Source organism: Schistocerca cancellata, chromosome 1 (genome assembly GCF_023864275.1).
Source record: "Schistocerca cancellata isolate TAMUIC-IGC-003103 chromosome 1, iqSchCanc2.1, whole genome shotgun sequence".
NCBI lineage: Eukaryota > Metazoa > Arthropoda > Insecta > Orthoptera > Acrididae > Schistocerca > Schistocerca cancellata.
In genome coordinates, this window is record NC_064626.1 from 834,380,449 (window position 1) to 834,406,129 (window position 25,681).

A 25,681-nucleotide genomic window follows, 5' to 3' on the forward strand; every position below is an offset into this window, starting at 1 on the left:
ATGTTCCGACTCTTACTAGCTTTCAAAAATGTAACAAAAATACGCTTTTTCGACAGTATCAGACTTCCTGCCAGAGTGATGGGACAGTAAAGTTGTTGGAGTTAGGTAGGTTGCTGGGGTGCTGGGTGTAGGAGCCGTCGATCGCAGGCGCCGGTGAGGGCTGCCACAGTGAGCAGCAGGAGGGTGCGCGGCGCCGGGTAAACCGTGAGGCGAAGGCGACGCCGCAGCCAGTAGTGAGGGGTGAGGGGTGGGGGGAACCCCCGCTGTGCGCCGCGAGGCCCTCAGCAGCAGCCGCGGCCGGCGGGCACCTCTCGCGGCGCCAGCGCGCCGCCCCACGGCTGCCACGCGTGCGAGTGCCGCCTGTCGCCCGCCGACTGGTGCCGGATGCGGCGCTCTGCAACACACACCGTGCCTACATTTTACTTGGTTAACAGAACTGTGTGTCCAGCAGCAAGTCTCCATCACGTGACTGGGCACAGCCACGCTCCAGCTAATGTAGTCCGCGATGCTACCAGACCGTGGAGGATTGCTGCCAACAAAACTGCAATTTACTGTAGATGAGAAGAACAAAGCAATGACACTGTAAGCGGAAAAGGTGACGCAACATACAAGCAGAGCATTAACGTCGATGGTATGTAAACTGAGGCAAGAGAGACGTGACGCGGAGATGACGGAAACTGAAATATTTAGCCCCCCCCCCCACCCACCAAAATAGAAACAAAAATGTTCAAAGGCACTGTACAGTTACATTAAAGTGACAACCTGCCAAAAGCCTAAATAACGACCTTTCGCAGTGCGAGACGGGCAGGGACAGAGACCTATAAGGTTCTGCGAGGTATCGGCAGGGATAATGGACTCATGGCGACTCCAGTGCCGTGGTCAGCAGCTCTACGTTCCTTGGTTGAGGATCTGTGGCACGAACTCGATCGAGCTGGTCTCACGAATTCTCACCAAATCAGTGCTAAGCGACGTCTGAGGTGGTGTAATCAGCGACGCCACTACCTGATGGATGGCTGGAGTTGAGTGATCTGGAGTGATGAATCGCGCTTATACCCTGCGGCAATCTGATTGGTAGGGTTTGGGATTGGCAGATTCCTGGAGAACGTTGCCCTGCCATCATTTGTAGTGACAACAGTGAAGAACAGAGGTGTGTGTGTTACTGGATAACGGTGTTTTTTGTGAGTAACATGTGTCTCCATAATTGTGCTTAAGAAAATGGTAAATGCAAAAGGATATGAACACAGTTTACACGATTGTGTACTGCGTACAGCAAAGGAACGCAACGGGGACGATGATTCTACACTACCGGCCATTAAAATTTCTACACCAAGAAGAAATACAGATGATAAAAAGTTTTTCCTGAGTGAAAGTGAAGAAGAGTTAAATGATCTGCTGAACGGAATGAACAGTCTAATGAGTACACAGTATGGTTTGAGAGTAAATCGGAGAAAGACGAAGGTAATGAGAAGTAGTAGAAATGAGAACAGCGAGAAACTTAACATCAGGATTGATGGTCACGAAGTCAATGAAGTTAAGGAATTCTGCTACCTAGGCAATAAAATAACCAATGACGGACGGAGCAAGGAGGACATCAAAAGCAGACTCGCTATGGCATAAAATGGCATTTCTGGCCAAGAGAAGTCTACTAATATCAAATACCGGCCATAATTAGAGATAGAAATTTCTGAGGATGTACGTCTGGAGTACAGCATTGTATGGTAGGGAAACATGGACTGTGGGAAAACCGGAACAGAAGAGAATCGAAGCATTTGAGATGCGGTGCTATAGACGGATGTTGAAAATTAGGTGGACTGATGAGGTAAGGAATGAGGAGGTTCTACGCAGAATCGGAGAGGAAAGGAATATGTGGAAAACACTGCCGGCCACGGTGGTCTAGCGGTTCTAGGCGCTCAGTCCGGAGCCGCGCGACTGCTACGGTCGCAGGTTCGAATCCTGCCTCGGGCATGCACGTGTGTGATGTCCTTAGGTTAGTTAGGTTTAAGTAGTTTTAAGTTCTAGGGGACTGATGACCATAGATGTTAAGTCCCATAGTGCTCAGAGCCATTTGAACCATTTTTTTGGTAAACACTGATAAGGAGAAGGGATAGGATGATAGGACATCTGCTAAGACATGAGGGAATGACTTCCATGGTATTAGAGGGAGCTGTAGAGGGCAAAAACTGTAGAGGAAGACAGAGATTGGAATACGCCAAGCAAATAATTGAGGACGTAGGTTGCAAGTGCTGCTCTGAGATGAAGAGGTTAGCACAGGAAAGCGTGGCGTGCCGCATCAAATCAGTCAGTAGACTGATGAAAAAAAAATTATACTAGAACTGACATGTGATTATATTTTCACGCAATTTGGGTGCATAGTTCCTGAGAAATCAGTACCCAGAACAACCACCTCTGGCCGGAATAACGGCCTTGATACGCCTTTGCATTGGCTCCGTGACCTCTGACAATCCAGTTTCAACACCTGCTGTAGAGGCAAACCACCCTCAACCTTAACAATTGTGTGATATATGCGATTTTGAGAATGTGCCCCGACAGAACAAAAGTTATACACTACTGCCCATTTCAATTGCTCCACCAAGAAGAAATTTAGATGATAAACGAGTATTCAATGGACAAATATACACTCTTGGAAATTGAAATAAGAACTCCGTGAATTCATTGTCCCAGGAAGGGGAAACTTTATTGACACATTCCTGGGGTCAGATACATCACATGATCACACTGACAGAACCACAGGCACATAGACACAGGCAACAGAGCATGCACAATGTCGGCACTAGTACAGTGTATATCCACCTTTCGCAGCAATGCAGGCTGCTATTCTCCCATGGAGACGATCGTAGAGATGCTGGATGTAGTCCTGTGGAACGGCTTGCCATGCCATTTCCACCTGGCGCCTCAGCTGGACCAGCGTTCGTGCTGGACGTGCAGACCGCGTGAGACGACGCTTCATCCAGTCCCAAACATGCTCAATGGGGGACAGATCCGGAGACCTTGCTGGCCAGGGTAGTTGACTTACACCTTCTAGAGCACGTTGGGTGGCACGGGATACATGCGGACGTGCATTGTCCTGTTGGATCAGCAAGTTCCCTTGCCGGTCTAGGAATGGTAGAACGATGGGTTCGATGACGGTTTGGATGTACCGTGCACTATTCAGTGTCCCCTCGACGATCACCAGTGGTGTACGGCCAGTGTAGGAGATCGCTCCCCACACCATGATGCCGGGTGTTGGCCCTGTGTGCCTCGGTCGTATGCAGTCCTGATTGTGGCGCTCACCTGCACGGCGCCAAACACGCATACGACCATCATTGGCACCAAGGCAGAAGCGATTCTCATCGCTGAAGACGACACGTCTCCATTCGTCCCTCCATTCACGCCTGTCGCGACACCACTGGAGGCGGGCTGCACGATGTTGGGGCGTGAGCGGAAGACGGCCTAACGGTGTGCGGGACCGTAGCCCAGCTTCATGGAGACGGTTGCGAATGGTCCTCGCCGATACCCCAGGAGCAACAGTGTCCCATTTGCTGGGAAGTGGCGGTGCGGTCCCCTACGGCACTGCGTAGGATCCTATGGTCTTGGCGTGCATCCGTGCGTCGCTGCGGTCCGGTCCCAGGTCGACGGGCACGTGCACCTTCCGCCGACCACTGGCGACAACATCGATCTACTGTGGAGACCTCACGCCCCACGTGTTGAGCAATTCGGCGGTACGTCCACCCGGCCTCCCGCATTCCCACTATACGCCCTCGCTCAAAGTCCGTCAACTGCGCATACGGTTCACGTCCACGCTGTCGCGGCATGCTACCAGTGTTAAAGACTGCGATGGAGCTCCGTATGCCACGGCAAACTGGCTGACACTGACGGCGGCGGTGCACAAATGCTGCGCAGCTAGCCCATTCGACGGCCAACACCGCGGTTCCTGGTGTGTCCGCTGTGCCGTGCGTGTGATCATTGCTTGTACAGCCCTCTCGCAGTGTCCGGAGCAAGTATGGTGGGTCTGACACACCGGTGTCAATGTGTTCTTTTTTCCATTTCCAGGAGTGTATAAGCGACCGGTCTAGCGTTCAGCCATTCCATTACTGTCAAAGTGGTAACTTGTTTTAATGTTGTGCACTGCGCCGAAAATTCACTCACCTGGGCAAGTAGGTCGGATCCGAACTGCTGTCCTCCGCTATTTAGAGCTGACAGCCAAAGCTCGATATCCAGTGCGACAGAAACGCAGTGGTTAGCGTCACAGGTTGAGTGTTATCCACCGGAATGGCTTCTGGTCAGCGCGACAAACAATCTGTCGCCACCGGAAGGAAACGTTAGCGAGGGAGGCAGAGGACCTACTACATCAGTTCGAACACGCACGAATCGTGGTATCATGCCTGGAAAATTACCTAGCAGTACGTGAACATGGCAAGATATCTTGCTGTGCTAGCACTGTGTGAATGTGTGACCCCACGTTCGGCAGTTCCTTTGTATCCGAGGCCGCAAAAAACGTCTTGCTATAAGTTTAATTGTTGCCTTCACGTCGTTGTAGCATAAGTTATGTAAGCTTTAAAATACTTGCTTCTGTACCGCCGAAGGGAGGAACTGAGTAGTTTTCCCGTTCGAAATCTCAATGTGCAACTTGGCACCTGTTGCTGGAACGTCGACAGTCTAAAGTTGGAGACCATGTGTAGTATTTCACATAAAATCGCCAAGTTCCCGGACAGAATCTAGCACTTGGTGTTGCTGTGCAAAGTCAACTGTCTTTATGTTGAAACTTCTGAAAATCTCATTCTGTCTTTATGTTATTGATCAACCGGGACAGGCAGTCTGCAACTGCATCGTCAGTTCTTGATATATATCTTTCATCAGTGGTGAATTGCGCTACGTATTGCAGTTGATTGTATTGTCTCAGGGAACATTTCTCATTACTTCGTCGAAAGGCGTAGGTTAGGAGTTTATGGTATGTTTAAATTACGAAATCTCTCGCTTTCAGGCGTGTACGAAAATATTTAATACAGTTATAAAACGCCAACAACTCGCTACATTGTTTTCGAGCCAGAGTGAGTTTTCGTGAGAGGAATGTCACTCTACATACTGTTACAATGCAGCACCTATTGCCATTTGGTTAGAATCAGCCGTACACTACACTTTTCTTAGCTGCTATGAAAGCGTTATCCACTGACTTTGTCCATTGCACTGGAGCTTAGCTTTTAACCTTAGGACCAGGTGAAGCTGTGGTAAGAACCACTTGTAACTTTGCCATGTGAGGCAGATGATGTGGATATAACTTAAGAACTCCCAGGAATCTTCAAGTTCTTAAAATATCTTCGATTTTCTGCAGTAATGGCAGTGATCTGGCTGATGTTATGAATTGGCCTTCGGCAAGTCTTCAGATCGCTAACGAAATGAATATATCTTCAAGAAACGCAGAGCAATACTGCAAGCCTTATAAAACTGAATCTATAAATCTTTGACTTGTATGGGTAGCAGTTTTCAACCCAAACATTGTAAAAAAGCTTTCGAATAGGCCAAACGGCATTATAATAGCCATTTTGTGAATATCTCTTTACGCTACAGCCGTCTGTATGTATGCATGTGTGCAATCTAGTACGCTAAACACTGTTTCTCCAGATAACACACAATTACAACCCCTCAATAGACGTACAGGGTAGCGATCCGGTATTGTCCTAGCATTCAGGGCTTATGGTCGCTATGCATCGTTCTTCATTGGTACTAAATTTAGGGATTACGACCATGTTCCAGTAGATGGGCGAATGAGGTCTTCCTTCAACATGGTATCAGATTCCATCATCACAATACCGTATCGACTACGGGCGAGACGTCTGGGCTTACATGAATTCGGTGGGCCTGTGGTAGTGTTGATATAATGTACCGTGTTGTCACATACATTTTATGGGGACCCAGGAAGCCTCATGACACCAGGAAACTGGAGATTTTGTGTGGCCATCGCCCTTCGACTGGATCAGTTTGGAGTCGCGTACTATTGCGTTATGATAGGATCTATTGGCAGACTGTCTCGTGACGTATTCTATTACACGAGCACTGGCGACACCCGGTACCAGCCGATAATGTGCTGACGATCGGCTCGGATTATAGGACCAGTTAAATCCGCCACGGTGAAATTCCAAGCAAAGCGCGCCATAGTCCCAGGTCCTAATCGGTGTCCTGCGTTCCATACGTATCGATGGTTGAATTATTAGCTACAGAAAGACTGAACGAGGTGGCTGGTAGGTATTTGTGTAACTGTGTCCGCGGAAAAACCCTTAGGTCGGAACCCGAGCCCACCAAAAAACTGCGTCCTGTCTTTCGGCCTATGATGAAGAGGCTCAAGGGCTCCACTGACTAACCGGAGCGATTACTTCCGCTTGTTGTTTACCACTGAGTAAGATACACGGCGAGACACACTTGTGTGCCTGGGCTCAAAATTTCTTGTGGTATCACCTAAGGTCTGTCCAGGCTGAATCGTTCGCTGATGAAGAGCTCGCTGTGGAACGACTTTTTGATCTTCTGCAGAGCTGTCCTCTAGCATTCTGGTCAGAGACAAGTTCGTCCATCTGCTTACTCAACACATAGACTTTATTCATGAGACTATCATCATGCGATCGTGTTATCACCGAGGTGCTATTACACACCGTCATAGTTCCAGGGCAGTACGTAGATACGATCACGCCCTGAACCCTTTCCGCTGGGTCCGCTGAGGCCTCGAGTGACATGCCCGTTTGCGGTGTCTTCACCTGTGGTGCCAGAGGCAGACGGCTGCTCTACAATGTGCGCAGTAATGCATCAGGCACTGTGCACGTGTCAACCTTGTTTCGTAAGTGAACCACTAGAACCTGCCTCACTCATTTCTGTTGTGAAGCTGACACTCTACATATTGACTCAACTTTTAGCTCAGTGCAAGATTCCGTACCCAGAGGGTAAGTCATAATGTCTTGAATCTCGGCTTCGTAGTGGTTGTCCAACTAACCACCAGCGCGAAGTTATCGGATTCTGTGATCACTTCGTCGCAGAGGAAAAATCCTCCATGGGCGCCAACAATAGTTGCCTGGATGTCTGGTCCAAACGGGGGTAGCCGCACTGCAAGTGTTCATATTGCTGGTGTGTTCGTCATGTTACTAACCTACGATTCTCGAATGCTTTCCACAACACTTCTGTGTTGTTGATTTATTTTCTCTGGCTGTAATCACGTCGAAGCCACCACTGTCGCAAGTCTGCTGGTTGCTGGGCTTGCAAACACGATATTGTGTTCTGGTCACTGCGAGAATCGTATACAAACGAATGTGTGTTTTTGGAGTAACACTTTATTCTGATAAATCTCATACCTTCACATTCAGCATAATAACAAGAGAATACGATGTACACACTGACACAATGGGTATGCAATCACAGGTTCTGCTCGGTAACGAAGCGAATGAATAAACAAGGCAATGCAAGAGACACCGATGAAATTAAGATCACGGATCTCCGCGCTGCAGCAAAGAGAAGGCATTTCACAGCGCTCCTAACAGACAGTACGTGAACCCCGTTGACGCCGGGCAAACGTTCAGTTGATCATCTGACGTCCGCCGTGGTTGTTGCTTGTCGACACTAAAACCGTAATGTATAATGCCCCGCATCTTTCAGTTATTAAAGATAAAGCCCCGACGATGGCAACGGTAAAGGCCGACGTTGTTGAGTGGTGGGAACGTCATAATGTGAAAGTTCAGATTCATCCGTGCAAGGCTGACATCAAGGAAATAGTGAAAAAAAAGCCGTAGTTTCAACAGTATGCTGTTGACGAGGTGATTAAACAAAATGGCCACAGGGTTCTTAGTCTTCCACTATACCTCTGAAATTTCAACACCATCGAAATGGTTTAGGTGTAAATAAGACATTAGCGACAAGTAACAAAAGTTTCACTATGCCAGAGCGTCAAAAACTATTAGAGGAATCAGTGCTACAAATCACGCCAGAGAACTGGCGTAATGTTGTGCGCCACACAGAAGCGGTCGTGAAACAACCATGGAAAAGTGAAGTGAGTGTAAAGAGTAGTGTCGAAAATATAATTTATCCTTCGGCAATACCAGTGACTCTTCCACGGACGAGATCACACGTAACGACAGTCTCGAGGAAGAAAGTGATTCTGAACCAGGTGGCACATACATTTGCCGTATTTCATCTATCCTTTTGTGTATGTAATTCATATGTTTGAACGAAATATGTCTACCGCATTTTCACGGTAAATCTCATCCTGTTACCAAGGACAGTGCACCCCCTGTTGCTTTTGTTGAGATGCACAAGTAATAGCAGCACATGCAGAACCTATAAGTGGTGAAGATCAAAACATACAGCAAATAGATATCTAAGCTGAGTCTGATGTATCCCCGTTTCAAGTCTTTATTGAAGGCAAGTATATCCTACATCCTATGTCTTTCGGGGCACTACTACGTCGTGAATGAGCCGCGTGACCGCTACGGTCGCAGGATCGAATCCTGCCTCGTGCATGGATGTGTGTGATGTCCTTAGGTTAGTTTAGTTTAAGTAGTTCTAAGTTCTAGGGGACTGATGACCTCAGCAGTTAAGTCCCATAGTGCTCAGAGACTTTTTTTTTTGAAAAGACATAAATAAAAACATTACAAAGTAAAAATTTGCGCTGATGAAGGTGTAAAATTTTTAGATTAATAACGTGCAGTATTACATTTCGTCTTTCATGACGACAAGGCAAGGTATCTTCCAAGATGTGCAGGTTACACCACCTGAAGACAAAAATGTGTATGTGTACTGGGGCGATGTACCTGGAGCAAAACTGAAACGTTGCTGCAGACATTTTACAGTAGAAGGAAATATTTCAAGAAGGTCAACTCCTGTAAGTTCAATAAAAATGAAGACCAGTTACATTTCTAGTCGTGGAGCAAGATGCTGAGTGAAGCCCTTTGTATCATCCATATTTCAATGTCTGAACTGTTTGACGTTTAAAACAGAAATAATGTGTGTCGTAGCAAGACTAAATTTTTGATTGTGGAGGTACTGAATGTGACACCTATCGAGATTCCCCTCCTAAACGCATTTACTGGAGTTCATCCAAGGAGTACATACAGAATATGCCCAGAATCCACAGAACAAATGGAAAGAAACAGAAAAAGAGCAGAGTTGAGACTAACTTATAAATAAATTACAAATGAAATAACACTGTTTCACAGACATTATTGGTCTCATACAGACATGATTTTAGGTATATGTGAGGCGGAGAGTGAAAATTTGTACCAAGGCCAGGCAATTCTGTTCGTGTGTAAGAGTGAATTTGAGGCAGACTGGGACTGCAGTGAACATTTTGATCGAGGAGGGAGGCGTGCAAGTTCCACTCTCCCAACATTTTTCGCGCTGACGAACGCGCCTGCCCCAGAGCTCTCTTCGTTGTTTACACAACAGACAGCAAACACGTCGTCGGCCCCTGTCGTGCTGGTATCGCCTGCTGCTCGCTACCCAACTTCACCCAAGTTCCTACCCAAGGCGATAAACAGCACACAGCAGGCCACTAGCGACACGTCGACCGCGCCTACGTGACAAAAATGGTTCAACTGGCTCTGAGCACTATGGGACTTAACATCTCTGGTCATCAGTCCCCTAGAACTAAGAACTACTTAAACCTAACTAACCTAAGGACATCACACACATCCATGCCCGAGGCAGGATTCGAACCTGCGACCGTAACGGTCGCGCTGTTCCAGACTGAAGCGCCTAGAACCGCTCGGCCACCAGCGGCCGGCGCCTACGTGACACAATAGTTCCCAGTTAAGACAGCAAGTTCACCAATACTTCGCAATCCATATACACCTCAGTACTATCAAGTGCCACACCCAACTAACGCCCATGAGTATCTGGTGGACAGTGCATTATCATGACTGTCCTGTGAAACGTGTCAAGAACAGCACAAAGCCACGACTGTTGCAACATAATAAATAGAAAGCTGTTGTATATAACGTCTACTGACAAACAAGAAGTAAAGGGCTATTTTAACTTACAGTGTGATGTACATTGTATAAGGAATAATAGAAATAGTTAAGTTTCATTAATGGACGAGAAGCATATAGCAATCTGTGCAGCAAGTGAAACATGAGACATCTCCATATCCAGTTTTCACATCGTATGAGGTGACGGGACGGGTAAGAAGGAATGGCGCATTTAATTAAACACGGTATTCAGTATAAAATTTTAAATTTAGAGCTTACTCGTTCAGAATTTCAATAGGCTGATGCCTTCATTCTCTCAGCTACTAGAAACGTTGACATAATCTCTGTATACAGAGCGCCAAATAGGCCTAATGATGCAACGAAAGACTATCAGTGTACTCTCGTCAGTTCCTGTACTAACCCAAAATTAATAATTGGGGACTTCACATAATTCTGTATGGAACCCGGGTCGACGGGACAGAGTTTGGAAATCAATCGCAGAGACCCGTTGACGAAACTAATGATGCTCAGCGACAGAATATCAATGGTAATCAGTCATTTAAACCAACAGAGAAGCGCAGCCGAGCTGTGTTTTGTGTCTCCATCCACGGCTACAACTTCCACATAGTAGGTTGTGGAGGATTCACTAGACTCGAACCATTTACCAGTCATCCTCAGACGCATACGAAATTTTCTGGTAGACTTATCATCAATGGTAATAGTATCTTTAATGAACAGATTCGCAATTGCTGGAATCCCAGTAGCGAATTACGACCAAGAACCATCGAATATCTCCATTCCTCAGAATAAAATGGTTCAAATGGCTCTGAGCACTATGGGACCCTACTGCTGAGGTCATAAGTCCCCTAGAACTTACAACTACTTAAACCTAACTAACCTAAGGACATTACACACATCCATGCCCGAGGCAGGATTATAACATGCGACCGTAGCGGTCGCGCGGTTCCAGACTGTAGCGCCTAGAACCGCTCGGCCACTCCGGCCGGCTCCTCAGAATAACCATTCATCCAATAGAAAAGAAGTCAACAGAGTGGTGGGACGAAGAATGTAAAAACGCTGTGGAGAACCACTGGAAAGCACTGATATTCGTATTACAAGCGACAGTCGAAAAATACATTAATTTCAAGAGAGTTCAGCCAAAACTGGAAATTTCCTTAAAGGACAAGAAAAGGAATAAGCAGAAGGATTTGTAGGAGAGTTTAAATGCAAGGACACATATTTTCTGTGTATATCGGGGGAAGGGGGGGGGAGAGGGGAAGAGGGGGGGGAGAGGGGATCGGACGCATCAGAAGGGTTTCGCTATAGACGCCCAGCCCAATGACTTTCCCAATTAATATGATGGAATTGTTTCTACAACGTCTTAATATTGACTGTGTGGACTTTACTGTTAATAAATCTGAAGCAGGTGTACAACGTTACTGGGATAAGCCCATAAAAGGAGACGATTTGAATCGAGTGCTATCTGTTGGCACAAATGGGAACGGTGTCCTGTCAAAATGCTGTATGAGTTGACAGGGAAAGGCAAAAAAAATCACGTGTGTAATATTTTAAGTAGTTATTGGTCAAGCAGGAATTAAGTGACTGAACTGAAGACAGGCATGTTATCCATTTTTAAAGCATGAAAAATTCTTGAATTATATCTCGTCATAGTCATCTGTCAGGTTCCTTGAAAGGATTAGAGAGACTAATAAAACATGGTGTTCCTTGAAGGTATTAGAAAGGCTAATAAAACAGGGAATGATGGTTTTTCTAGACGGCAAAAGTAGGTTTCCGAAGAAGATACGGAACCGATGATAAATTAGCACTACTTTTTACAGATATCTAGCTTTGCCTCAGCAACGAGTTCCTAATGGTGTTCGTCTTGGTTACTATTAAAGACGGTGGAGCAGCACACTTCCCTCCTACCATAATTGGCAATCGTATTTCTATAACTATCGACAGAGAACTTTGTATGAAACTGGGCAGCAATAGTGTGGGACCAAGGAGGACGAGTAAGGGAATCCCGCAAGGGTCAGTTCTCTCTCCTGTACTGTATAATATCAAGATCAAAGATACGTACATCTATTTCGACAGCAACATCAACATACTGCAATACGCTGATGTTGTGTACATATATAAGGTGTCTCTATTAAGAGTCGGCAGGCGCCATTTCTCTGGTGTTTCAGCAAATATTTGTAGTTTTGGTTTTGCATTGAGTATCTGGAATGAGCCCGAAGAAATAATTCTCACTACGTCTTTCATGGGACGTCCAGTGCCGACGGAACGCCTCGGTTTGTTTCCCCATTACAAAAACGAATTATTCATATCGGAATTTTATGTGTCCATTTCATAGAATGGTAGGTAGTAACAGGGACAGTAAAACACGCAGAATGAACAGCAATGCGACTCAGAAGCGTTGCATGCTTAGAGTTGGCAGTCAGCTCGGGCCAGGGCAGTGATGTCGCTGCACGAATACTGGTTATTCTTCGAGTTTTACTGTCCCTGTCAATACATACAGATAAAACAGATATCTCACTTGACTAATCTGAGACCGCTCTATCGAATGGCCTCGTAAAATTGCGCTTTAAAACTCATTTTGTTCGTAGCGGGGAACAAACCGACGCTTTCAGCCGGCACTGTGCATCGATTGAAAGACGTGATGAGTACAAATAATTTGGGCTGATTCCAGATACTCAATGCACAAACTAAATTGTAAATATCTGATGAAACAGCAGAGAAAATGCGCCTGACCATTCTTTGGAGAGACACCCTGTACACAACAATCGACAGCATCAAACGAATACAGCGATGACAGCTCTCGGATACAGGCTGAAGCAAAATGGATTAACTGTACCACAGAACAAATGTGCTGTGAGCATCTGTACCAGACACAGGATGCAAGGGATCGAGTCTATAATGCTAGAAGTATATCTTTTCCCTTGGCTTATACGTCGAATGTGACACCATATGTAAATCAAGCAGTTGCAAAATCGTGTTAAGAACAGTGGCAGGCGGCACGTGGATGGCAGACTATAACAGTTGCTTGAAGGTGTATCTTGGTCTAGTGCAGTCAGATTTGGACTATGGAATACTGGTCGGTGACGGACACCACAGTACAATAATTTAAACAGGTACAACAGAAAGCGCTTAGAGTATGTCCTGGCGCCAACGTCAACAAAAGCGTTGCTTAAATATTTTCAGCATTTCGCGGCCCTGTCAACAACTGTATAAATATTAATTTTAATTTTGATAACCAAGTCACACTTTAGCTTTAAACATAACTCCGCTGTCACTCCCTAAGTTCATTGTCAGTGGTCACCAGGCCCGAATTATGATGACAGTGTTCCACACACAGTTTTTACAGTATGTGTGGATCACCTCCAGGGTGGCAAATTGAGTACCCCATTGCCGCCACATTATCCCCTACTTTAGTGTTTTCTGTAAACCATAACTATAACTTCGTCAAGAAGCTCAATCAGGCACTTGCATTAGTTTTTGACTTAATTCTAGATCATTTCAGATCAAATATACTTATCTTGAATAAATCACCATCTACTTTATATGGCCCGTATTGCCGGATGTTACAGATTACATATAAACTTGTTCATAAGTTCAATCACGACTATTTGTGTGCTAAGTGAATAGGATGTTCATGCTTTGTAACCATAGCTAAGCAAGTACTTAACATTTACGTCTCAAAAATTTCTACACCTAGTCATAATAATGACGATGTTGGCTTTATATTATCTGTCCCATTACTAAGTTCTTTTTGGGTGATTAAACTTTGTGCTTAAGCACAAAATTTTCCTAGACAGGCCATACCTTGTAAGCACATGATGTTCTCCCCATATCATAACCAACGAATACTTCATAAATGTTAAGACAGTCGATCTAAGTACGGTCTGCACAGGATAACATATACGCCCTTTTTCTCAGCTGTACCCTTTATTTCACTTTACTAGTAAATTCAAGGTCAGGAGTTAGGTTCGCGTCTTGTCCCAACAAGTAACTATCACACAGTTTATGCGCATGGGCAAGATATTGTGTCCGCCTAGGCGAGCTTCATGGCGCTACGATCAGATCCAGTGCAGCACTCATGGCTGCCTCATCGCGGTCGCGAAGTGGGGCCGGGGCAGTTTCAGATAAGTTTTTACAGTCTGACGGTAATTTATGGATTTGTAGTTTTAGCTTGACAATCTCCAGTATGGACAATCGGCGGTTATTTTTATTCTGTAGAAGGTTGGGTTATCCCGACTTATACCTAGGTAAATTCTAGGTAAACGGTGCAGCTGAGGCTGTTGGTTATTAAAATTAAAAGCATTTCTTGTGTACAGTAACGAACTATTCCTACGTTAGCGGCACTAACATTTAAGCCTAAAATTTGTTATGAAGAGGGCTCAGTTTTTTGAGGACATCTTGTTATACTGCATCTACAGATTTTCTCTGGATGTTACACGTTTGATTAGTGCTTGCGCAAGAAGCCGCCTCCACTTGCAAAGGAATGTATAGAGGCAGCACCGAATATTGGATTATCCATCTCTGCAGTAGGACTGTTCATGTTTGAAGAAAGTTAATTCCGTAATATCATTGAAGCTGACCAGAGATTTTATCTGGCAGTGACATCAACCATTTCAAACCATGCCTTGAGTTAGCCCCGATTCAAATAACCACAGTCAAGGATACTCTTAGAAGGGGAGGAAACAACATGGTTCGCGAGTCGCATGGAGCTCGTGCTTCAGTCCAGTGTAGAAACATTGTAATATTATGAAGTAAAAAAAATTAAATACACTTATATAAAACCGCGTTCATGTCAGACTCGCCACTCCTCGCTGAACGGCGCAGAGCAGTGCAAGTTGCAGCACAGTGTTCCTAGGTACGCAGCAGTGTTCCTGTGCGCACGCGCACGCGCCATTAAAAATGGAAAACGAGAAACAGCGTGCAAACGGTGCCGCGCACGGACGAACTATTTCCTTTGATGTACCCACGCTGCGAGGAACCACGCTGCGAGGAACTCACCCGTTGTTGCGCTGAGTGGCGCGGTTTGTACCATACATGACGCGCGGTGCGGCTCTTTTGTTGGATTTGCGCAATGCGGCGATGCCGATGTTGAGGCGACTTAATTCAAAAGGAACTGCCAGTTCAAACTCACAACTGTGTAATCTTCTTGTCGACCTGTCAATGCTACTACGCCACGCCGCGCCGAGCATGTTGCAGCACGGATCAAGGTGCGGCAGTCACATTTACAGCTAATAACGTGGTTGCTTTTTGCTGGTGCCCCAATAGCTACAATATTATCTACAAAGCGTAAATACGAAGAAAACAACAGCTTGTTTAATAAAGATGGGCCGGAGGGGGGGGGGGGAGGAACGGTAAACAAATGTTGGTTTTGGTTCAAAAATGGTTCAAATGGCTCTGAGCACTATGGTACTTAACTTCTGAGGTCATCAATCCCCTAGAACTTAGAACTACTTAAACCTAACCTAAGGACATCACACACATCCATGCCCGAGACAGGATTCGAACCTGTGACCGTAGCGGTCGCGTGGTTCCAGACTGTAGCGCCTAGAACCACTCGGCCACTTAGGACGGCTGTTTGTTTTGCATCAAATGACACTGTCACAGTAATCCCAAGCGCCATAATGACACTAACCTCAGTCGTTTCACCAAAGACATTCCTCTTCTTCATTAAAGGAAGAATTTCAAGGGCGCAGCAGGGTTCCGACAATGTTTACCGGGGAAGGAGCTGGCTTCGTCTTAGCTTTAATAGTGCAAAATCAAAGAAATCTTACACAAAGCTCAATATTTGACAAGTTGTTTCTGTTGTAGACGCCAAAAATGAAAAACTTCAAAAACTGGTTGACCAAATGTCGCCTTATAGACATGCAACAGAGGCGACTTTCTGCTGGTACTGATGATATTGTAAGTGACTTTCAAAAAAATATGTGACTGCTCAGTAATTAGTCTCGCTTTGGACGAGTTTGCAGATATCCAAGATAAACTGCAACTTGCTATATTTTTAAGATATGCACTGGTTGACTTGTTAGTGGTGGAGGAACTCTTAGATTCCGTGACATTGATGTAAATCGAGGTTATCACATTAAAGAAGCTATCGATGGTGTTTTAATGAAATATTCAGTGCCTGTTGTGAAGACTGCCAGTATTGCTACCGAGGTGCCCCGTCGTGTCAGGTGAAAACCAAGGCCTTGTGACGCTTTTAAATGCTGACACTTCACACGCAGGACTCCTTCCTATCTGTCCACTGTATTGGTTACAGATAATGTTTAGAACCTAAATATTTTCAGTACCCACATGTTATGGAGGTTGTGCTAAAATTGTAAGTTACTTGAGCCCAAATGCCAAAACACACTGATAGTTCAAATCACTCATAGAAGAAATCAGTAATGATGGCCTTCTTGATGATGTGTATTGGCTTTGTTTAGTGAGATGGCTAACAATAGGTACATTTTTCCAGTTACTGGGTCCAATAAATCGATTTCTGCAAGAGAAAGGGAAATCTTTCCCCATCTTGATGAGCCATAGTGACTGACACATATGGCCATTTTTAATGATTTCATTCAGCATTTAGATATACTAAACAAATCATTACAAGGAAGAGATAAATATGTTTCTGATTTAGTGCAGTCGGTGTTTAGCTTTCACAGCAAATTAAGCGTCTTTCGGAAAGACCTTGAGACTAAAACATTGGCTCATTTCACATGGCTGAAGAAAATGATTGAAAATCTTCCTTCAGCTCACGCGATAAATACAATATTATTCAAGTATAATGTCTGCCCTTGCTGAAGAAATAATTGTCGGGTTTAGTGATTTGAAGGCACTTAAATTTGAAGCCACTTAAAACTTCATTTTCAGTCTCCGAAAATCTTTTCCTTTTTCATGTTGCGGAAGATGACTGTTCCGCTTCACCACCAATAATTAAGGATTCAGCAGCCACATCATCATAATATGAGCAGAGCTTACGGCGATCTGGGAAGATCTTAAGAAGTTTTACACGGCACCGAAGGAAAACAATTTCATCTTCTCGGACTCTTAAATCTACCCTCACTCCCTTTAAATGATTTCATGGAGGGCATAAAACCACGCGACAGCCTAAGAGCTAATTTCTGCAGTGTCCACACGTATTGGATTAAACAAGATCGCTGACTCTCTTATTAAGGAAGTGGTGACCTTTGGTACAGCACACTATACACATGTACCAGCGGAGGATATCTTTACAGAATATGATTCGGAATAAATGGGACAATGAGTGCCAAGTTTCTCAGACGACTAAAGAAAATACTACGTGCAAATAAAATAAATGGTACTGACCAGACTGTTCTACTATGGTCTAAGATGCACACGGAAATCTACAGCTAAAAATATCGCGGTTGAAATCTAGCCACTTAGAGTTTGCACAGCACCTACACCGCATGACGTAGCACTATTCTCCATTTGTGACTGTCACGAAGTGGAAGACATAAATCACAAACTATTTCGATGCATCAACCGATAGAATCCCACGTAAAAGTTTCTAAGGAAGCAAGCACAGGCTTAGCTCTGTATGAAAAACTTTAATCCTTTACAGCGGAAGCGAAACGAAATACACGAACTAACTAACGTCAACTAAATAATATGATGTAATCTAAGTCGGTTGTTTCCAGTTTATTCTGTCTTTGTTCATGTGTCATCACCACTGGCGTCTGTGTCACGAATATGGTTTGTTATCTCTACCAGATTTATGTAATTCTAATTGATTTATGGGGTAATCAGGGAATTCGGGGTCAAAGGCAAATTTGCGAACATAATCACAAACACACAGTTGAAGCTCATGTGAGAACTGTCCTGGCTCTTTCAAATCAATACAGTTGTGACACCTGTCTATCATTCACTTGCATTCTAGAAAAGATTGTGGGAAACGGAAAATCAAAACTTGTTAAATAAAGGAATAAGCCCGATATTCTTAGGGGAAAAAAAGGAAGGAATTAAAGAGTCTTAATACCTACGTTCGCGGATGACTTTGCGGTACTCTTGGAAATCCCAGAGAAAAAGGCCACCCGGATTAACCTCTTAGAAAGGATCGTCTGCAAATTCGTGATGAATCACTGATATAGACTGAAACTACATGGAACAGTGGTGGATGAGATCACGAGAGTAAAGGAAGTACAGTAAACTCGGAAATACCACACACGAAAAAATGGGCAAGAAAAACCGGGGACAGATGAGCGAATCTCAAAAATGGGAAGAGCATATGGGCTGATTAAAGTCTTTTACAACAAAAAAAGTGTGTCCTGGAATGCCACATGAAGGCACTATAATGCTGTGGTCAAACCAGAACGCCTGTATGAATGACCCTCGATGAACTACAAACTAGAGAAGTTGGAGACCCTGGAAGGGAGAATCCAACATAGTCATGGGTGCAGTCCAGACTGAGGCCAGCAACACGGAATATGAAGAGGAACGCATTGATCATAAAGGAAAGAAGGTTGATAGCTGTGGTGTCACAGCCAGACACCACACTTGCTAGGTGGTAGCCTTTAAATCGGCCGCGGTCCGTTAGTATACGTCGGACCCGCGTGTCGCCACTATCAGTGATTGCAGACCGAGCGCCGCAACACGGCAGGTCTAGAGAGACCTCCTAGCACTCGCCCCAGTTGTACAACTGACTCTCCTAGCGATGGTTCACTGACAAAATACGCTCTCATTTGCCGAGACGATAGTTAGCATAGCCTTCAGCTATGTCATTTGCTATGACCTAGCAAGGCGCCATTACCAGTTACTATTGAGATTATGAATAATATACCGTCAAGAGCGACGTTCACCATTTATGGATTAAAGTTAAGTATTCCACCAACTATGTCCGTTTTTTGCTAAAGTCTAATTTCCTTGACCTGTTCCAGACCTCACGCCAGCCTGCGTGAGCTAAAACGCGTGCCTTTCGGCTTCCTCTAATATCACGGTGTTGGCTCTCCTGCCAACCCACAACATTGGCGACGAGGCAACACCGCGTTCGTAACTATACTGCCCTGATTTACTTGTGTAATGGCTTCTCCATCTCCATCTCCAGATGTACTGTCCGAATTTTATCGCTTACAGAATCAGCAGACGCAGGCCTTACTGGATGCCCTGGGACAGCTCGTCCAGGGTCAACGTGCAATGCAAAACGATGCGGCAGCCGCCGCTCCACCGCTAACGCAGCCACAACACGCCGTTGCACCAACTTTTCTCCTTTTGACGCTGCACTGGAAAGCTGGACGGAGTGGTCACGCCAATTTGGATTTCATCTCGCCGCCTACAGAATTCAAGGTAACGAGTGGCAGCCTTTTTTATTGTCCTCCATCGGGGTGCACGCGTACTGTTTGATAGTCAAATTATTTCCCCAATGCGATGTAGCAACTCTGTCCTACGACGAAATTTTGTCTGCATTAGATGCATATTTCAAAGAATCAGTCAATGTAGTTGCCAAACGGTATACCTTCTTTCATACAAAACTAATGGCAGGTCAGACTAATCAGGAGTGGGTTGCAACCTTGCAAGGCCTTACTAGGAATTGTGCTTTTGAGTGTCAATGTGGACTCCCTTATTCAGATACTATGGTACGTGGTGTAATTGCACAGAACGTTTCTGATGTTCGTATAAGGGAACAGATTTTGAAACCAGTCAATCCCTCCCTTCAACAAGTGATAGACATATTGGATCAGCAGGACACACTTGACTTTGCTCAGGAATCATTTGAAACTTCGCCACCCGTGTATCAGGTTAACCGGCCCGCCGGGCGAGCTGCACAGAACAGTAAACAGTCCTTGAGCCCGGCCAATGGAAATTCATATAGTTCATGCCACTCCGCCCAGTGCCACTCTCTCTAACAGTGACTGTTTTCGTCCCACAAATAGTGTGCGTCAACATTGCAGGAACTCCCATCAAGTCGCAAGTGATTTTGTACCAGTGTCAGTTCACGTTGCACCAGACAGTCGCTATTGTCATCAGCAGGACAATAAACTTTTTGTGGACTTGGAAATTAATGGCAAAGTGATACCATTCCAGCTCGATACCAGGGCTGCAGTTTCACTGCTCAATCAAGACACTTACAAAATGCTGGGCACACCTCCATTGCGTGCCACAACTGTTAAGTTAACTACCTATTCAGGCCACAAGATCCCCGTGTTTGGACAGTGCAGCCTTCTTGCAACATACAAGGGACAAACAAAACTTGTGTCATTTTACGTCCTTCGTTCTTGTTCTGCAGTGAACTTGTTTGGTTTCGATTTATTTTAGTTGTTTAACTTGTCTATAGTAAATCAGGTCCTATCAGTGAACCAGACTGTGCCTTCAGACAGTGTTTCTCGCCTTTGTGAAGAATTTGCAGACATTTTTGCACCGGGCCTCAGTTGCACTAAGAACTATAAAGCACAATTGGAACTGAAAGTAAACGCGCAACCGAAATTTTTCAGAGCGCACAATGTTCCCCATGCATTGCGTAATGAGGTCGCAAGAACATTACACGATTTGGAATCACAAGGTGTAATTGAGCGTGTGCAGGCTTCTCTCTGGGCATCACCCACAGTAATTTTGTCAAAACCTTCAGGAAAATTGAGACTTTGTGTGGACTTCAAGGCAACAGTGAATCCACAACTAGTGATTGCAACTTTTTCTTTACCTCGCCCGGAAGATCTCTTTTGACAAACTGTGCCCGGGTAAATATTTTTCGAAGTTGGACCTAGCAGATGCGTACTTGCAAATACCGGTGGACGAAGAATCTCAGCGCGTTTTGGTGGTTAACACGCATCTTGGTTTGTATCGATTCAAACGACTGCCATTCGGGTGTGCATCCGCCCCTGCATTGTTTCAGCAATATCTACAAACTATTTGTGCATCGGTCCCTACTGCAGCAAACTATCTGGACGATATTGTGATCTCCGGAGAGACGGAAGAAGAACATTTCGCCAATCTCAGAACTTTATTTCAGGTCTTGCGACAAAATGGTCTTCGCTTGCGGAAGGACAAATGTGTGTTTTTTGCTCGTGACTTACCCTATCTGGGACATGTACTCAATCCCCAAGGCATACATCCCAGTCCAGAGCCCCTCCGTGCCATACAAGACTTGCCTTCGCCGCAGAATTTGAAACAGCTACAGAGTGTGCTGGGAAAAATCAACTATTATCATAAATATATTCCACACCTCTTCCATTTCAGCTCCGCTTCATCGCTTACGCCGTAAAGGTGTTCCGTTCGTTGGGACGACGGAATGCGAACGCGCCTTTCGCCAATTGAAATCGGCGTTACTTTCCAATACTTGCCTCACGCTATTCGATCCCCGGAAGCCCCTTTTGATGGTGGATGCATCGGATTTCGGAATCGGTGTTGTGTTTGCGCGCAAACACGGTTCGCACGATCGCCATATTGCCTTTGCGTCCAAATTGCTCTCGTCTGCACAAAGAAATTATTCACAGATCGAGAAAGAAGCATTGGCTCTCGTATTTGGTGTTACAAAGTTTCATGATTTCTTGTATGGTCGTCACTTTACCATCATCACAGACCACTAACCTTTGACAGCGCTTTTTTATCCCACCAAGCCTGTACCTCCACGTACAGCGCAGAAATTCATTCGCTGGTCTATTTTCCTCTCGCAGTACCTCTACGATATTTGTATTGGTCCACTGCTAAGCACGGAAACGCCGATGCGTTGTCCCGTTTGCCTGTTGCTGAGGATAGAGCATTCGATTCCTCCGAACTTGCTTGCATGTTCATTGATTCGGAAACCGATGACGTGGTCGAATCGTTTCCGATTGATTTTTGTCGTGTAGCTACAGCCACAGCTGCCGACCCTGTCCTTGCTACCGTTCTGCGTTTTGTTGCTACGCAATGGCCCTTGTCAAAGTCACGGATCAGGGATCCGTTGGTTCGCCGAATTTTTGCTCACAAGGAGAGACTTTTTGTACGGCGTGATATTTTGCTGTTGCGTTCTGATAATGATCAGTCCAGGGTCGTGGTCCCACGTTCGTTACAGTCCTCTGTCTTACAGCTTCTCCACCAAGGACATTTGGGTATATTGAGAACGAAACAACTTGCTCGTCAGCACTGTACTTGGTTCGGAATCGATGCCGCGATTACGAATATGTGCTCTTCTTGCATGGTGTGTGCCGAACAACAATCAGCACGACCGCGGAAATTCTTTGCATGGCCAAAAGCCACTTCCCTTTGGCAACGCTTACACATAGATTTTGCTGGTCCATTCTAGAATGCTCGATGGTTGGTTGTGGTAGATTCATTCAGTAATTTTCCTTTTGTTGTCCGGATGTCTTCCACGACGTCATCTGCCACCATCCAAGCGTTATCCGCTATCTTTTGCATTGAAGGTTTTCCACAGAATATTGTTTCCGACAATGGCACACAATTCATGTCCTCAGAATTTCAGTCATTCTGCAAGGCCAATGGTATTGAACATCTGACGTCCGCGCCGTTTTCGACACAGTCAAACGGTGACGCTGAACGATTGGTCAGGACTTTCGAGTCACAGATGTTGAAGTTGAAAGAGTCGCATTCTCGGGAGGACGCGTTATTGCTCTTTTTAGCCTCGTATCGCTCTCAGCCCCGAGATGGTCGCTCGCCGGCTGAGTTGCTCCACGGTCGCCCTCATCGAACCTTGATGTCTTTGCTACACGCCGCATCAGGTTCCTGTGCAGCGGCAGACACCTGCTTTTGCCCCAGGCGACGTTGTCTACTACCGCAACTATCGCGGTTCACGGCGTTGGCTCGAAGGGCGCATTCTTCGCTGCCTCGGCCGCGCTATGTATCTGGTTTTGGGGGCCTCTGGTAAGGTGCGTCGGCATCTCAATCAGCTGCGCCTCTGTCGTCGCACGCGATCTGCCGCTCCCCGTCTGCTTTCAGCGACGGTGCCGTCCGGTCAGCACCCTGTGGACCCATCTACTGGCTCGCCTCAGCCCCAGGTATTCTCGACGCTGCCTTACATTTTGCCCCATGGCGACGCGCCGCCGCCGCCGCCGCCGCCGCCGCCGCCGCCTGTTCTCCCGCCGGCGACGCCCGCAGTGGACGCGTCGCTGCAACCGCCAGGCGCCCCCCTGGGTCAGGCGCCGCCGATCCCTTCCCGTGCCCGGTAGACCTCCGACATAGAACTCTTGCCAGCTCCGGACCATATGTCGTCTTCGCCCGTCGGGTGCCCCGGCCCGATGGAGGTCGACCCATCGGCCCCTCCTGTCTCTCTGCGGGCGCATACACCGCATGTTGGCGTGCACCCTGGAGCAGGTTTTCAGGCGTTTCCTAACTCCCCGCGGTCCGAATGGCCGGGTGCGGGTGGCACAGCCTCGCCTGTTGCTAGGCTTCCCACCTCGTCGCATACGTCAACATGGGGTCCTCCCCACGGCGGGCGGAAGCCTTATGCCGCAACCGTACGCCGATTTGCGGGGGAGGAATTTGGTGTCACAGCCAGACACCACACTTGCTAGGTGGTAGCCTTTAAATCGGCTGCGGTCCGTTAGTATATGTCGGACCCGCGTGTCGCCACAATCAGTGATTGCAGACCGAGCGCCGCCACACGGCAGGTCTAGAGAGACTTCCTAGCACTCGCCCCAGTTGTACAACCGACTCTGCTAGCGATGGTTCACTGACAAAATACGCTCTCATTTGCCGAGACGATAGTTAGCATAGCCTTCAGCTACGTCATTTGCTATGACCTAGCAAGGCGCCATTACCAGTTACTATTGAGATTATGAATAATGTACCGTCAAGAGCGACGTTCACCACTTATGGATTAAAGTTAAGTATTCCACCAACTACGTCCGTTTTTTGCTAAAGTCTAATTTCCTTGACCTGTTCCAGACCTCACGCCAGCCTGCGTGAGCTAAAACGCGTGCCTTTCGGCTTCCTCTAATATCACGGTGTTGGCTCTCCTGCCAACCCACAACAATAGCTCTTCGATGTCTGTACAGAATGGACAAAAAAAGACTATCCACACAAATGTTTGATTATTTCTCGAACAGAAATACCTCCGCAAAGTACATTAGAGGAGCTCGGAAAGACTTTGAGACGTCCAACATCCCTGAAACCCTCACTTTAGAGCGGGACGTGCTTCGAAACAGAAAACAAAGTTTTAGAGGGTATCAAATCGAAAAAAGAACCACAAAGATAGGTAGAATTAAAGCAACAGTAGAGCATGGTAAGAAGGAATACTAGTAACAGAGAAAACTCTGGCTAGTGAGAACAAAATGCTGTAGCGTGATTTTGAGTGGTCAATTCTGCCAATAAAAAAAGAAAATAGACTTACAGCATATTTTCCTTCGTTACTAGAAAGCATTGCCCTTGAACATACTATAAAATACACTGCCTGACAAAAGAGTGACATCTAGAAGGGACTCAGGAAACGAAATGAAGCTTCATGGACTAAGAGCGTATATGATATTCTGTCAATGACTGCAAAATCGAATCGAATGTACAGAGGACTTGGCATTACGATTCCACTTGTCAGTGTGACAATGAACTTCGTCTTGGCTGGGTGCATGGACTGCTTCGGTTGAGTGAGTGCCGGAAAGCCGTTGCATCCTTTCCCTTTGTAAGCTGGCCCGCAACTGTTGTAAGTGGTTCGTGATATACACGATGCTGGCACTGGGACGGAGTAGACGTAAGAGCTGGTCCCACTCATGTTCTATCGGGGAGAGATAAGAAGATCTATACAACCGCATGATTACCTCAATATCACTCAGACAGATCATACAGACATGAGCCGTGTGTGGGCGAGCACTGACCTGTTGAAAAATGGCACCACGGCTGTCGCATGAGAGGTAACACGTGGGGACGCAGGATGTCAGTGATGTACCACTGTGTGGTCAGAGTTCTCTCAATCACTACCAGCCATGACCTGGTCATATCCGATGGCTCCCCAAATCGTGACGCTAGGGGTACACCGCTTCACCTGACCAAAACAATGGAACTCCCTAGACCGCTACCATACTCGCCGACGATGACCGTTGGGATAGTGCAGAGCTACAATTCATAACAAAACCCAATAAGACACCATTTATTAGCAGTCCATGCTTCCCTATCACGGCAGCCGTTCATGTTGTGAAGTCTACGGCATCCGATGCAAGGAATGTAGTTTCCTAGTCCGGCTATTGTTAGTCTCCATGCAATGGTGCGATATGGCATACAATTTCGCAGGGAGTCCATTACTTGATCACTGGTGCGAGACACAGCTGTGGCAGGATTACGATGTGCTTGGTGCACACTATCCGATATTCTGTTGTGGTTGGTAGTTGGAACTTTGACGAAGTGTATGCCTGCCCTCATTTTCGAGTGGAGTCTAGCATAGGGCCAGTCTCATATCCGATTACCTCACAAATCTGAATACTGCACGATTCGACCAACCAGCCAAATTAAGACCCACTCTGAGGCCTCTTTCCAACTCTGTCAGGTGCTGGTAACACTTCTCAAACGAGTACACCGCGTCGCCGTGCTGTTCACGGAGATCACTCGACATCTGACGCTTTTCACAGCCCTTGTACAGCAACAGGTTTGGTAACAACGCTAAACTCCAACAAGGCTATTGCATTCTGGTAATGCAGCCTAGGCGCTTCACTCCGGAACCGCACTGCTGCTACGGTCGCAGGTTCGAACCCTGCCTCGGGCATGGATGTGTGTGGTGTCCTTAGGTTAGTTAGATGTAAGTTGTTCTAAGTCTACGGGACTGATGATCTCAGATGTTTAGTCCCATAGTGCTTATGACAATTTCAATCATT

At 46.1% G+C, this 25,681-nt stretch overlaps 1 protein-coding gene across 1 annotated transcript in view; it reads right to left on the minus strand.

Annotated features, from left to right (window-relative positions):
• Nucleotides 1-281: 281 nt before the first annotated feature.
• The window catches only part of LOC126106674 (fibrillin-2-like), a 174,949-nt gene continuing 149,549 nt past the window's right edge, over nucleotides 282-25,681 (minus strand). The window contains exon 20 of the mRNA XM_049913079.1: nucleotides 282-394. Coding sequence (XP_049769036.1) covers nucleotides 282-394 — 113 coding nt within the window. The remainder of the gene's footprint in view (nucleotides 395-25,681) is intronic.